Below are 16,432 nucleotides of genomic sequence, written 5' to 3'. Positions count from 1 at the left end.
TCAGCAATGGCTAGATTCAGACCTCAAAGAGCTGACAACAATACTGAGCACAGCTTGACCAAAGAGCAGGGTTTAAATAGGTTTGGGTAGGGGAGACGTGTTGATGTAGAGACACTGGGCAAGCAGGGATTGGCTACTGCCGTCTGCTTGATCTGCGCCACTTCTGCAAAGCTGAGGTAGGCACTAGCAGTTGAGGTGCTCATCTGGTGGCGGGATGCTGGGACTGTAACACTTGGGAGTGTGGTGTTAGTGAAGTAAAAAAAAGAAAGGGAGACATGCAAGACTAGTGACTGTAGCATGGCATGAGCTGGAATGCACACACCTTTGCCATTTTCACATGTGTTATTTCAATGCATTTAAAGTACAATTCTTCCTTCTATCCATGAGGTAAATCTGGACTAGAGCAGTCTAGTTGATAAACAGTGGTATCAAGTGGTAAGTGGTAGTTGATAAAAATTGATTTTCACCTCGTGGCTAGACATAAAGAAAACCGTATCTGAACACATTCAGAAAAATGGCACTTTTATTTACACTACTGTATTAAGTTTACACTAATACCTAAAACTTTGTCATTTAACATTTTGAAGTCTAGGAGTTTATGTTTTCTTGCTGTCAACACACAAGATTGTACTAATCCCCAGATGTTACATGGTTTGGCTTAAAGAAAAAGTTTTATTACACAACAATGCATTTAATCTAAATTAAAGTTGATTTATTCCCTGGCAACTATCTCAGGAATGAATTTTACTTGTCAGCATATCTAGAAAGATATACAATGGACATACATGTCTACCTTTGTGCTTCTCAAACACACATTTGTTTCTATTTGCTTACAGTGTTTGGAGTGTAGGAGTTCAATATATAATGGATAGTGACATATGTTATTGCAAAATTACCAATTCCAGAATGAAAAAAAGTAAATTCGGTCTTCCGTGAAGTTCCAGTTGAAAACAACACATCCTGGATTCTTGTGCATCATTAGTATCAAAAAACAATACCACAAAAAAAATCTAAAAAGCACGAACTGTCTGCACCTCTGGGCTGAATTCAGACCTGGATCTGGCTGGCTTTTCTCCAGCTCTAGCTTGAAGGCCTCTGACGCACAGCCCAGCTTAGTTATATCTCCCAGGCTCTGCACTCCCTGCTTCTGCTCATGGTGTCTATGCTTTCAGTGACAAAACTGCTCCATAGCTGATGCTGTCAGAAGGCATCTATGTTTTGCGTGGGTGAATAGGACCAAAGCTCACACAGACTGTCTGTACCATGTGTGCCACGTCTATTCTTCAAACTAACTTCTGTGCTGAGATGGTGATTCCATGTGTTTATCCAAGGCATTGCTCGGTGCTGTGTATTTATTGTTGGTATTGTAATGCAACGGGGGCTTAGGCAGGCGCCCTTGCCGCATTAAGTCAGCCCCCCACCGTTGGGGGCTCGAACACGGGACTCCTGCGTCACTCAGCAGGGACCCAGCCCGGTGAGCTAAAGAGAGATCTCTCTACAGCCCAGTAGCTGTAGTCCTGCTATCACAGAGAAGGGCGGCGACATCACCGCTCTGGTAAGCCGGCTCTTACACAGTACCTTTCGGCCGTAAGCGTTACAGTATCATTACTATTACTGAGAGAAGACTTAAGCATAAGCGGAAGGTTTTCATCATATTTTATAATTACATCATGTCCCTTTTGAAAGGATGGCTTGAAACCAGAAACCTGAAGCAAAGACGTAAAAGTGTCATGTTAGTGTCATTCCTTTAATCCTTCGAATATTTAATAATTTTATGTACAAGAAAGATTTGGGTTGAGGAACAGAAACTTTCAGAAGAAACATGGGTAAGATTTGGATAGCTACAGTATAGTGCCATTATCGTTACTAATAAACCTACACAGCACATTGATTGTATCACCTTTTTATTAAAATAGCTCATTAACATCCTGAAAGATTTGTGTCACTTTCCGAATTTTTTGTATTGGTTTAGAATTATAGTTTATAAAACTAAAGACAGTAGTATATATAGCTTATATTAAACTTACATAGTTTTTTAAGTTTAATGAAAACACCCAGGTATGCTTGGCAACTGCCAGAAAGAGCTTTGATTATTATATTCATTGTTCAGTTCATACATATCCTACTGTATACTGAAAATTTCTGAAAGCAAGTTACGCTGACTGCAGAATTCAAACTTACAGTATCAAGGCTGTATAATTGATACTCATGGTTCAGTTGCTCAAATTTGGCATTCAAATGAGTTAATGAAAATGAAAATAATGAGGTGGTTCTTTGTTGCGAATAGAACATAGAACAGAAGCAGAACTACAGTATGTAAGTATTTGGTATGATCACACCAATCCATAATGTGGTTAGACTGGACAAAACACACACAAATACTTGGATGATATGACGATAAAGGTTTTAATGATGATTCAAGGAGCTTATACAATGCTTTGAAAAACTAAATCCAAACTGCAAAAGATTCAGAAGAATAAACACTACTGTATATTTCAAAGCACCCTGTTTAATAAAAAGAGTAATTTCCTATATAATTAACCTTATCAATTCTTTAAGTCCTTGAAATTAAACACCGCAAGTTCTTTTTGCAACAGTATAAAAGAAAAATGTTCTGCTTCCATTTGTCTTTGGGAGTAAGCCAAAAATGTTCTGAAATCAGCACACTGTCCTAACACTCATTGCATGTGTTTGAATTATGGCCGTAAAGAAGCTCTGGACAAGTCATATCATTGCAGAAAATGACAAAAGTTAAAAACCATTGATGAGGGGTTATATTTGATGTTTGTAACAAATTAGCCTTTTCTGTCTTTCTAGAAACTCTGGGTTCATAATTAAAAAAGAATGGACATAAATATGGGAGGGAAATAAGAAAGGTGATTCTATATATAGAAAAGAAATCTACAGTACTGTATAACCAGTAAGACATTCCCTTAAACGGAAAAGAGTGCAAATTGCACCAGGAAGTAACATGGCTGCCAGAAGCCTTTCCAATGAGAATTAGACCCCACCTACTTAAGGTAAGACCTGTGTGACACACAAAGGACCAGAGACGCCGCTAGGTCCTTTTGGACAAGTGTTGACAGGCAAGGTCAAGCCCTGTGCTATTCAGGGTCACATACTGTAGTTCTCCTGCTAAAGGCACGTGCAAATTCAGGACATGAACAATGAGAGGGTTTGCCGAAGGGCGGAAGGTACAGAGTGCATTCAAAGGATTCCAGTAGTGTTGAGCATCCAGAAGCGACAAACAACAAACAGAAAAAAACCTATTTGAAACACAGCAACCGCATTAGACTAGAAAAGCCGTTAGCAGTTTGGCTGTGTTCCAGATATACAGAATGTAGCACAGCAACATTTATCAGAGCTGTGCCTTGTTAATCTATAACTTAAACAAGCTGAACTGCATCACTCTGAATGTCTGTGTAGGGGGTCGCTTGATGGTGTAATACCTAGATAGATATCTCTATCTTCCACACTGTACCACAGCAGTGTTGAAAAAACTTTTGACTGAGGCCCCAGGGAGCCTTGTACACATAACCGCCCTCATGCTTTCAAAAACATTTTGATTTAAACCTCTTGGCATTAGACTGTTGAAAGATCTGCTTTCTGAAGACAAGTACCATTGAATGACCTATTCTGAAAATACTGATCACGTTAACAGACTTAAAATCTGGCAGAGGAAGCAACTTAAATGTCGAGTTGTTAATGCAGAACCTATTGATTGACATCAGACACTACATAAAATAATATTCGCCCAGGGCCATGAAACAAGATTTACATTTTCAGAATCATGCATTTATGGTTTCAGAGAATAAAGTGGTTTGTTGGTACAATTTATGCAAAACAATATCAAGTGACAACAGTATTTTTTTCTTTTATGGAGCTACAAAATCTCTTTACAACAAAGGATAAGGGTTATTCAAAAATCTTTTCCAAGATACAGTATGTGTACTGTCACTTGCCAAACCAGAGATGTTTCCATCATACCGCTGATGCTCAACTCCATGTACTGTACAACATTTTTGCAGAGAAGTTACGTCTGGGCAAGCAATTATTAGATTTTAACATTAAATAAATTATAATTCCAAATGTAGCCCCATTAGTCTGAGGTCAAAACTGATATCAAGCATTTGCTGTTATTCAGTAGGTGTTTTGAAAGAAAAAATATTTTTCCAATATTATTAAAATGACTGACCTTTGCATTTGCATCCTTATTCTTGCTGTGTGAAATGAGTTTTTTGTCAATTAAATTCAGCTTTCTGGGAGTTAGAAAGTAGCTGCACTGGAATAATTCCAGCATCACTTTTTACTCTCACATTATTCCAGTGAATGTAATCATATAAACATTTAATAGTCAAACAATGAATAAACCCCCCAAAACTACTGGTACTGTATGCTTTCTTGCCAGGTAAAACCACTTTTTAAATTTACTCCCACAATCATTGCATCTGTGATCAGCTCTAATCATCACAGCCAGTGTAATTCTGGACCTGGAAGTATGATTGAAAAACCCATGCACCCATTTCCAGGCTGCATTTTAAATAAATAATGTATTTTGAAATATTATTTTTTATTACTGCTCAGAATTCAGCATCCATCTTATTATTTTGGAACTAAATAGATGCACATATCTTTAAAACCTCCTGGGATATAGTATAAATCTCTTTGGTGGTATTTAAAATGATTTAGTCATGATCTTAACCCTATTAAATACAGTAGAGTACATGCTCCTACAAGGGGGCAGGGACTAGTAATCAGTATGGCTATCATAACGATGATTGTGAGTCGCGAAATGCAAAATGTATTCAGTTATGATAAAAGGTTAGACTGGGGCTGTACTACTTTTCACAAAATAGCTTTCAAACACATTTTTGTTTTGGAACAAACGGAACTTTTAAAATCTGTGTAATGTAAATATTCAAAAACTATGGGCTGCTCTGAAAAAAGGAAAACTTCCATCCATTTTCTAACTGCGTTATTCAATTCAGGGCCAAAGGGGACAAGTCTGGGTACGCACTGGACAGGACACCAGGAGGGCAGACACAGACACTACACACACCCTAACACCAGGGCCAACCTACCAGTATATCTTCAGACTGTGGGAGGAAATCCACGCAAAAATGGTGAGAACATACAAGCCCCATGCAGATAGCACCCCAGCAATTGAACCCAGTGCCCCAACGCTGCAAGGCAACAATGCTAACCACCATGCCACTGTGCTGGTTATACGGTATATGAGCAGCATAATGTTTTAAAATTAATGCAGGCAAAATTCTAGTTAAATATCCTGAACCAAACTGTTTGACTTTACCTTCATGAATAGTGCCACCTGTTGACTGTCTAAGATTTAAATTGAGTTAATCTTAAATTGAGTTATCAAACACTGTGCATGTCTGACTAGCAAAATTCACACTTTGCCTAATTGCAGACCTTGTATAATTATCCATAATTATCTAGTAGGCTTATATTTTATTATACGATAATGTTTAGGATAACATTTCACCTTGGAATTATTCATTATCAATGAAAACTTGAAAAGAAACTACCAAAGTAAAACAAGTTTTTATTGCCTTTGTCTTCAGCTAGGTGTAAGTAGTCCTATATTTCTCAGTTTAAATATGGACATGACTATATTTCTATTTTATTCCCGTGTGAAGAATGAGTCTAAGATTATGTGTAGCCTTTCAAGTGTGAGGAAAATCAATATATCTGTACACATAAACTGTACTGTATGTAAACATTCAGCATTGGGAATTGTATTTACTGTCAACTGAAAACGCCTTCTTTTAAAGGATGTGTACTGCGTATTATATCTGTATCCAATATATAAATGGAATATCTAAAAACAACATCAAATGCATTACTTATAATTTGAATTAAACTAATTAAACAGTGTTTTAATATATAAAATATATTGCAGCAGCCCAATATCGGAAACATGTTCAGGACAGGTCATTGAAATGTGAAAAACTATCGTAAGATATGAGCGTGCAAGATGTATTGGAATATAATGTACTGTACAGTACACGGACAATACAGTTTTTGAAATAATGGTACAATACAGAAGTGATTTGTTATATTGCATAACATCATGCAGAAGCAAACATTAAACGTCTTGTGTTCGAACACATTGTTGTCAACGAAACAGCTTTGCATGACCCCCGGGTCACTTTAAGTGAGACTTTATGCGTGCGGCAGCGATGGTGTTAAAACTGCCTGCATTAGCTCCACCTTTTATGTTAATAATCAATGTGGTTTTAGCTCGTGGCTGAACGCGTAAAGTGAATGGGAAGAACGCGGCCCCTGCTAGTCTCGTTGTGTGACTATTTGTATCGGTGTGTCAGGAAAGAGAGGAAGCCGTGAATGTACAATATAATGCTGTTGGTGCGGAAAACTGCTCACTAACAAGAGACAAAAAGAGGGGAGAGGAAAGGTACTCACCTTGAATTGTGCCATGGGAGGCCAAATAACGCGAAACAGCTTGTACGGTAAGGAATTGGGATTAGGATCTTCAATTAAAAATGTAAACTGTGTATTACATATTTCAGAGTCGTATAATTCTGATGCATCACAGCTTAATAATGATGATGAATATAATAGTAGTAATGAAAGAATCAAGAATGCAAGATACCAGAAATACAACTAAGCAAACGAAAATTTGAAGGGATTCTGACACTAAACGTGGAGCACTGATACTGCTGCATTTATTGAATAAGGTCTACTCTTTATTTTCCCTCACTGTATGTTACGTGAATCTCACATTAGTGCCGGTGAACGATTTATCGAACACTGCCGAAGATGCAAAAATAGAGTAAAAAACTAGTTATGCTTTAAGAATAAAATCTGTCACAAACAATGAGGTACAGTAAATCATTTGTATAAACAGGACGTGATCAGGGATAATGAAAGTTTGAGTATTTGATGGAATCTGAAAATAAAGCAATTTACATGGCGAAACTACTGTAACAAACTAATGTAGAAATCAATAACATTTGTTCTGTTAATATATATAAAATGTATTTAATTTTGGTCCCACCGGTTGTTAAGACTTTATTTTTTGTGTAATTCACTGGTATTATTAGGGTAAGGATAATTAGGATTAAAAATCAATAATCAGTTGTTGGTTATTGTCTAACGACAGCAGATTAAAGCCGGTGCCTGGTATTTAAATTGGTTTACACACCGAGAATCTCCATTGTAGCGCTGTAGTTGGCAGGTGTTGAAAGATGATGTCATACTATTTAAAGCCCACATGATTTAACGTGTGGATGGTGATGATGATGGTGGTGATGATGATGATGATTCTGTATTAGTATACAGTAATTATCAGGAATGCCACTAAAATGCGTCTCTGTAATAACGTGGTCATGTCAAGTTGACATACAGTACTGTACAGTACATACAGTACTGTATTCTTGAATTTTTATTCAGGCATTATTATGGTACAAACATCGTCATTACAGAATAGACATTTCCTATTATTGTGCGAACAGAAACTTTACATACGAAGTTTTTTTTTTGTAATCATGAAAATGTACTTGTGTGCATTTTGAGTCCTGATCAACAGTTATGAACTCTCAATTCATTGGGTTGTGCAGACGACAGTGAGTTGTTAATAAAAATCAGCTATACGGTATGCTTTCGTGTATATATCATGTATCCATGAGAACATATAAACAACATATAAATTATCATGAAATATGATTAATGTCCTTTATTGTGAGGCTGTGAATTACAGTACGCATGAAGTACCTTTTTCAAGACTTGAGATAGATTTGTGACTGTAGGATAAGGTGGGTGACGTAAAGAACTGGATACACAGCTGCTATTTTTGGAGCGGTGCACGTAACGATCTGTAGCGCCCCTCTTGGCACTCGAGAACAACGGTGAGGTGCTCTGGGAGTCAGGATTTGGACAGGTTACTTATATTTTCTGTGCAGTCCAAATTAAATTTGAATCCGATATCTTGCATAGGGGGAATAAAAACAAATTACAAGGTTTACATGTGAACGATTTGATCTTTTAAGGTCAACACTTAGTTAACGTAAAAGCAACCGCCCTCATCATCCGTTTCACTCAAAAAATCTTTTTCTACTCATTGAATTGTTTGCATTGGGGGAAGAAGATAAGTCTACAAAACCACCAAATCATAAGCACTGCTTTTTTGTTTAAAATAAACCATATACAGTACGTTTACATGAGCAGCACTAAAAAGGGAAGCCATAAAATATTAATCATTATAATAAGCGAAAAGTAGCACTGTCTAGGAACAATAATTTTTGCATTGCAAAGGACCTGATGTAGATGCTTATATTTATGCCATGAGTGAAAAGTGGTCTCAAGCAAAATAGTCAATTAATTGATATTATGATCTGCTCATTGTAATATGGTAGGACTCTTGAGGCAGGAATTACATTTAGGAATTTCTTTATCACACATATAAGAACAGGTCATTTAATCAAGGTCAATAACTATACAGATCGTGGTAAATCAGAATTTTAAATATGCCCCTCTTTTAATCCAGTTCCTAACCCATATACTGTAGAAATATACAGTATGTACTGTATGCCTCCACAGTTCTTATAGGAGATTGGAACCCACTGTTTCACTCAAAGCACTATGTCTTAAAAAGACAACTTTGAGAATAATTATATCCTCAAATAATTAATTAGAGAATTATTAATAATTATACATAATTATTTCACATTCTTGCATGTTTGTTCATTGCAGCAGGACAGCAAACAAACCATTATGACTTGTATTTTGAAAGAGAATCATAATCATTTGCATTTGTTTCTTGCTTCCTTAAACATTCTGGGAAAATAAAAACAGACGTTTTCTCCCCGGAATTTACCCTGCCTCCTCCCCAGGCAACATCAATATAAACATACTTGTGAAAATGAAGCTTCCATAAGTATTTACTCAAATATAGAGCTAAAAGCTAATGCACAAAGTGAAGTTTGTCCAACACCAGATCAAAACCACAGTATCAGAGCGAGAATGAAAGGAAGCTGATAACATCTAAATATTACTCAGGCTGGTGGAAATGCAGCTATGCTTGTTTTGTTTTTTTGTTTTTTTTTAGTAATGACCCCTGCCCTAACAAGGAATGTAATATGATGTTTAACATTGAAAATGAAGCCAGAATCCAATTTTATCACCTAATTTGAAAGCAGAAACTGTCTTTAGAATAGCAAAACATAGAACATATTCAGAAAATTGGAACTCCCTAATCAACCAGTGTGCTGAAAATCTAGGTGGATTGGCAAAATACATCATTTTTTCAGTTACCCACTGGTAATTGGAAACACAAATAAGCTCATCATTTCTTACATACCTAAATTAGTTTTTACTTTTCTTCTTGCATCTTTTTTTGTTAGCCATTATTCCAAAGAAGCTCCTTGTTATACAAGGCATGTACAGGAGAGAAAACATTAGCTTCACAAGATTAATCTATTAGGGTCATTATGTCAACCTTATTTTGCTTTAACAGTGATTTGGCATGACAACAAGGGTTTTAAGCCAACCTAAAGAGGTTTATAAATGTTTCCCTGGGTGTTGTTTGATATTGTCTGCAAGAGGTGTCCGGAAATGCACAAATGCGTTAGATTATTGTGTGTTGTCTGTTGACTTGGGTGGTCAAGTGATAAAAAGAATGTCTGCCTTTGCTGTTCGTCTCAGATGACAGCATTGAGCATGGTGTGCAGAGTGGCACTGACATGTTGGGGACTAAAAGCTTAACATCAGAACTGTTCCTCTTTTTATTTGTTTTGCTCCATTGAGGGTTAAATTTGACACACTCACAGGATTGCCTATAAGCGTGTTCCTTTCTGTAATCTGATATTTTTTGTTTTCTTGTTGGTAATTCCTTACTCATATTTCTATGAAATATTTTTACAGTAAACTCTCCCTGCTCTTTGTTAAGGATAAAGTCTGCCAAATACCATTTATACTGATAATAAAATTGAGATGGCTTGTTTTCTCTCAGGTATGTTTTGCTATCTGGTTCTTCCATTAGAAAAATTTCATTTGAAATTCCTTCAGACAAAGACAAAAATAATTCAAAAATAGAAGATTTTCAAAATACATTTGGGGTGTTTTTTTTATGGGACTCAATAGAGTGGATTGTAGTATTGTCACCATTTTATGGTTGTTTTTTCTATTGCTTCTTAGCAACGCACTATTTCTTGAGATAAAATGTTCGTGTGACAGTAATTCAATCATAATTTTTTAACAGTATAAAAGTGTACATTTGACCTATATTTGGGCAGAACAATATACATAAAGCATATTCAAGACAAAGTAGCATATACAAATGTAAATGTAGCAATACTATCATATTTATTTAGCTTGGATTCTGCATGCTGTAAGAATTGTCTTTCCATGTTTGGTAGTCAGGTTCAGTGTGTCATAAATCACCTGTTGTACAAAAGATAAGGCTGTCTCTGTGTCAGGATGTATGATTTTCTAGTTAAAGGTCTTTTCTTGTAATAATAATTTTAGTCCATGTCTGCCTGCTACAAAATGAGATCCAGTGGGCAGCTCAAATAGGCAGCCTCTTCAGTAGCACACAAATTAAGCAGACAGTAAGTGAATGAGCACAAAGCAGGCAATTCAGTGAATGTGCAACATTTTAATCTGGCATCAGGCTCACAGCAAGGGCCGAGTGCTTTATGAACTGGAGAAGCTGTGTAAGGAGTAAGACAGCATATTTTTGACAAAACCTGATAGTTTAGTTATGTGTGCCAAATATGGCATAATGCACATAGTACTGAGAGTTAGCAAAAAAATGTTAATTGAGAGGAAATGGGTAAAACCTTTCCCCATCAGTAAGAAGACATGTTCATTACATGTCTGCGTTACAGAAAATACCATTTACTGTACATAGTATGAATGGGACAGAATGCTGATTTGTAGAGGTAGAAATATTATGGCCTTCTACAGTAGCTTGCTCTTGATAGATGCTAAACAAGGCTAGGTGTGGTCAGTATTAGGATGCGAGACCTCCAAGGATACCAGTTTGCTGCTGTTGTGGTGGTGAGACCAGTAGGTGGCACTCTTCCTCTGGACCAAAATTTCAAAACCCCATGTCCCAGTATGGGGACTGAGTACTTTACCAAAAGCGTATCATACTTTGGATGAGAAATTAAAGCAAGATCCTGACCAAAGATCCATGGGCGTTAACTCCAATGTCAAGGCTTAATTCCACCTTGAACTTGCACAGTCTAGCATTTCTAATGTCTCCCCTTAATTCACCTGGTGAAATATACTGATGGGAAAAAAGAAACACAACATTTTCTGGAATGAGAATACTGTAATTCTAGCTTATCTACGGTACTATCACAAAAAGTTGTCCATTTGTTTTAAGCCCCTTGGCCAGCAATAAGGCTTGTGCAGTGGGGCATTGCAACTTGCCAATCACATGAAAGCTCATACGGTGCACTTTTGCCAAACGAGGTCCAGGTGGAACAATGCCTGATCCTGTCACCTTTAAAAAGGCTTAGGTTACTGGAAGAAAAAGGCCACACTTTGTCAGGTTTCTGTGCATTCCATAATGCCTTGAATGTCAACAGAAGCAAGGGAGAGGGCCATTGGCATGCTGCAGGCAGGCATGTCATATGCCAGCGGTGCCAGACACTATGGAGTAAGCCGCTTCACTGTGTCCTGACTGCAGAGAAGGTTTCAGCACACTGGCAAGACAGATGACCATCCAAGATCTGGTCGCCCTCGAGTGACCACACCAGAGCAGGACTGACACATCAGACTGGTCCATCGGAGAGATCATTTCAGATCTGCCACCTCTACTGCTGCTGAATCTGCTGGCAGACACAATGCCCGCATCAGTGACAGGACAGTGAGGTTCCATGCTGCTCACCTTAGAGCAAGGGGACCTGTCAGAGACCCTCTGGTCCCACCTCCTAGACATCATACCTGAAAGGCTTGAGCCAGACAGAGGCTGCGATGGACTCGTCAGCAGTGGCATCAGGTCCTCTTCACGGATGAGTCACTCTTCAGCCTGTTCCATGCAGACAAGAGGGCCAGAGTGTGGAGGAGGTGATGCATTTCTTTTTTCCATCAGTATAATCTCCAACTTCTCTACCTAACCTCTTGTGTAGTGGGATTTTTGGCACTTCATGGCTGCCACGAACTGTACTTAAAAGGGGAATTCCTGTAAAACAGTCTAAACCAGATTTAGACGTTTTTTTCTACAGCCTTGCTTTTAAGTGATGAAATGTCCTGATAAAGAGTACTTTGCTGCTGGAGAATGAAAAGTGAAAACAGAAGTGATTTAAGGAAGCCATTGTTCACGTTTAATAGGACTGAAATCCTACAGCCAACCACGTGCTGCCACTTGAAGTCCTGAATAAATATTTAAGTACCTCAGATCTCAAAAGTACCTGTGCTCATTTTACATTGGTTGTTTTCATTTGCACGTCTTAGTTAAGTAATAATTTAATTCTGTGCATTATTTGTTATTTCTAATAACTATGTGTTCTTGGATAATAATTTGATACAAAAGTAGCAAAAACTAAACCTTTTCTTTTGTTTTTGTTGTTTTTAAACCTTAAAGGAAAAAAAACAGTGGGTATTTCCACAGTGACAGTACAAGGAAAAGCAACAGGTGGTGTGCTTGAACTGCTGGAAAGTACAGTATTTACTTTCTTAAGTACATAGTAATCAGTGAAATGATACTGGGAATATTTCTTTATTAGTTTTATTTGCATTCTACTAGTTTATAGGTGTCATAAAAAATGGCCCCAAGACAGTTTCAAATTATTGCCTTGCCTTCTGTTGCTGACAGTTGTTAAATGCAGCACACTTAGAAAAAAAACACATGAACCACGCACAAATAAGTTAATAACTATACCCGTCCACTGTGGAGAACACAGAGCATATACATTATATTTAGAGCATCCTCACTCATGAGGACACTTAGCACTCAATAAGTACATTTGCAGACTTTAGTTGCTTTCCATGCTGTAAACTGTTTAGTGTTGGAACAAAAATTTACATTTTCTGAAATGGTATTGCTTTGGCCTGCATTATTATGCAAATAATTGGCTTTTTAATTCACAATTAGTTGGAAATGTATTAAAAGTATTGTGGTAAGAGCTCTTAATTAATATGATCCTTTTTCACTATTGATTTTGTATAATGATCATATCAAGAAACCTCTAGTGGTTTAACTAACAGAATAAGAGAAGAGAAAATGTGCTTGGCTTCTGTTGAAAGAAAAGGAAAATTAACCTGCACCACCAGGATGTTTTTGGACTGTGGAAGAAAACTAGAGCACCCAAGAGAACACACTCCTGCTACTAAAACAACTTAACCCCAGTTGAGACCTCAAATCCTTATATAACAAACATTACTCATTAACCCACCATGTGAGAATGTGACTTCCAAACCCTCCACGAATTATCCAGTTAATTAACTAATCAGCACCCAGTGAGACCATTTATAGTTAGACCTTTAACAGTCCTCTCAAAGACCAGCTTGATACAATATCAAACTGGCACATTATCATTAAGTACTGTTTTGGATCAGCTAGAAGCAATGAAGTTTGCCACAAACTATACTACAGTAAAAGATCCAGAACTCCTGACTGTAAAACCACTGGCACTTACTGTAGGCAGAATTATTACTGATACACTAAAACTTATTTACATGATGTCTTTCAAAAAACATAAAGATGCTCAACCAATCATGTTTACAGGTTTGTTTGTGTTGTGAACATTCTTATGAACCCATCAGTAAAATAATATCTGGACTACACTGTAACTGAATTTATTCCACAGTTTCAGTCTAAATTTTTGGAAAAGAAAGCACTTTTTAATTTGATGAATCCTGGCCAAAAATCTGGGAGATCAGTACAAAAGAAATATTTTGAAGAGGAAAATGATGTTGGATTACTTTACGTTAGCAAATGTTTAAAACAATGCCAATGTATGAAGTCATCATTACACTGAAAAATGAAAGACTTTGGGTTCTTTCAATATTTAGATCCATTAGGCTGCAAGATTATATTACCCGATGTCAGTTGTTTTTTCTTGCTGTGCTTTCATTTTTTTTAAGTCACTTATAAATCTTTATTGATGTCTGTTAATTGTCATAGACCATTCTAAAGTTTTAGAATTCATCTTAATTAGAGCTGATCACTATGAAAGACATATATAAGATTATATTATGTTGTCCTGTTGCTAAGGAATATTGATACACTTTATACTGTAAAAAGCAAATCGGCAATGTTATGACCTACTTTTAAAAACAGATGCTTCAAGTGCAGTGACAGTTCTCAGACCACAAGATGCCAAAGTTTGATTGTTGAACTGGTTCTTCAATTTGACATCCTTACGAACCCCAGAAAAGGCTGTTGGATTGTCTAATATAACAGAATTAGCTAGGATAAAAAGGTAGAATAAAGCCAATCACGAGATGAGAAAAACATAGTTGTATTAGGAGCTATATTTTATTGTTTTACCGCATCAAAATTTTCAGATTAAGGATTAAGTCTGGGTGTAGCTGTTCCACTGCATAACCCAATCTAAATTAATAATGGAAGATGCACAGTTGGCACTGGTTGCATAATCAGTTTAAGGTAATTTTTTTGGGGTGGTTTGGTTTCATTACTATTAAACAAAATCTCCCTTGAATGTCCACTATAATGGTTAGTTAACAAACTTGCCACTTCTTCATCCCAGTGGCTACAGGTCTCGGAGACCTAGCACAGTAATAAGAATCCTACGCACAGACAAAATGAAATCTTCACATTATTTGGATGACTCGAAAGAGTTACAAGGATATTCTGTCCATTTGTTTTCTACCTACATCGTCCAATTCAGGGTTGAGGGGGAGGTAGAACCTTTCCTAGCACATGCAGTAACAGGCCCAAGGAAAGAAACAATACAGTCTCCACTCAGACAGGGGCCAGAATTGAACCCAGGGCTCAAGCGCTGTGAGGCAGCAATGCTAATCACTGTTCCACTGTGCTGTCCGATGGGCAATCCTAAAATCTGCATCTGACAGACTTGCTTGGAAGGGCCGTCTTCACTTCTGACAGGAAGGGGTGGGAATAGAACACACACTGATGTGCTGCATTTGGGGGGGGAAAAAACTGCCATGGGTATAACAGCTGGGAGACTGGATTGACCCTTGGCTTTAACCTAATACAGGGCACAAATTGTGCATATAAATTGTGCATATGGCCAAGGGCCTGAAAGAGACACAGTCTTACACATGACTGGCTTTAAAAGTTTCTGTAACACCCATAACATATTGCTTTAACTGTTATGAGGGATGCTTAAGGACAAGCCCATAACTATGCACGATCTGTGGGTTATGATATCAGGGTTTCACTCCCTTCTGCTTTTAGAGGGATGTTTTCAGCATTGTCTGCAAAATGCAAGAGGAAAGCCCATGCTTTCCAGTAGGACCTAGAAAGGAGTTAAACACACACCCCCATAAATTTGTATTTCTGTACTTGTGAGGACCTTTGATCAACACCTTACCTCTCCACTCCTGGTTTGAGTGAAAGCAGATTCAAATAATTTTGGCACCTTTATATTTTTAATCTAAAAGATGTCTTTTGGTCTCTCTTAGGACATCTGCCCAAATTCAATTTAAATTCATTACAACTTTGTGCAGGGTTAGATCAATTTAGTGGAGAAAAATACTCACAGCATAATTATACAATCTGTTCATGGTACAGCTCAGTGGGTTCTAGGAAATATTTATTGCTTTACATATACAAATCTGTGGATATAAAGATAACTATTTTACATTCTTTTTCCAGGATCTAAGCCTGTCATGCAAAAATACAGTAGGAATTGTTTTCTGGCAGTTTTTCACATTGGAATCTGGAGATAGCATGAAGAAAAGCACTGGACCATTTCCTGTCTCATTAAATTAAAAGAAACATTTCTTTTCTTGTCCTTTAGGAAACTCTGAGACATTAGCTGTCTCTATTCTGTTTCATTCAGCCATACACCATTTACAGTATATTGTTATACAAATGCGTGGTTAGCTAATAGTTTTTGATCTGTTTAGGCAGTATTATTAAAAGCCATTCCAAAGTTAAAAGGACATAATGAGGAATACCAAGAAAAATAATGAGCATGAAGGAATACAGGTGCCTACCGATTAACACACAACAGGAGTAATTTGTACCAGTAAGTATATCTACCCTGTCTTTGGTACTGTAGATTTCAATATTCCACCCACCATAGACAGTTCGAGTGCCCTGAGTATTCTAAAGAGGTTTGACACTATACCCCACATAATAGCTACATTACTGGCAGTGTACAAAGACTGTTGTTTTTACAGACATGTGTTTATGTTCCAGTCATAAAGACAGTCATACTGCTCATAGTGTTCCTTACAGCTTGCTATGATTAGTTAAACATAAGCCATATTAAGAAGTTTTCAATAACCTTTC

General features: G+C 37.1%; 1 protein-coding gene across 2 annotated transcripts in view; it reads left to right on the top strand.

Moving 5' to 3' along the window:
- The window catches only part of neurl1aa (neuralized E3 ubiquitin protein ligase 1Aa), a 113,094-nt gene that overhangs the window by 43,306 nt on the left and 53,356 nt on the right, over positions 1 to 16,432 (top strand). Inside the window, exon 1 of one of the 2 annotated variants that reach the window (XM_015347661.2) lies at positions 6,282 to 6,488. The exons of the other annotated variant lie outside the window; for it this stretch is intronic. Within the exon in view, the coding sequence (XP_015203147.1) occupies positions 6,455 to 6,488 (34 nt within the window). The 5' untranslated portion in view covers positions 6,282 to 6,454. Of the gene's footprint in view, positions 1 to 6,281; positions 6,489 to 16,432 lie in introns of those variants that run through there. 2 annotated transcript variants of the gene reach the window in all.

Source organism: Lepisosteus oculatus, chromosome 4 (genome assembly GCF_040954835.1).
Source record: "Lepisosteus oculatus isolate fLepOcu1 chromosome 4, fLepOcu1.hap2, whole genome shotgun sequence".
Taxonomy (NCBI): Eukaryota; Metazoa; Chordata; class Actinopteri; order Semionotiformes; family Lepisosteidae; genus Lepisosteus; species Lepisosteus oculatus.
The sequence above is the reverse complement of the archived record's forward strand: the minus strand, read 5'-3'. Positions and strand labels throughout refer to the sequence as shown.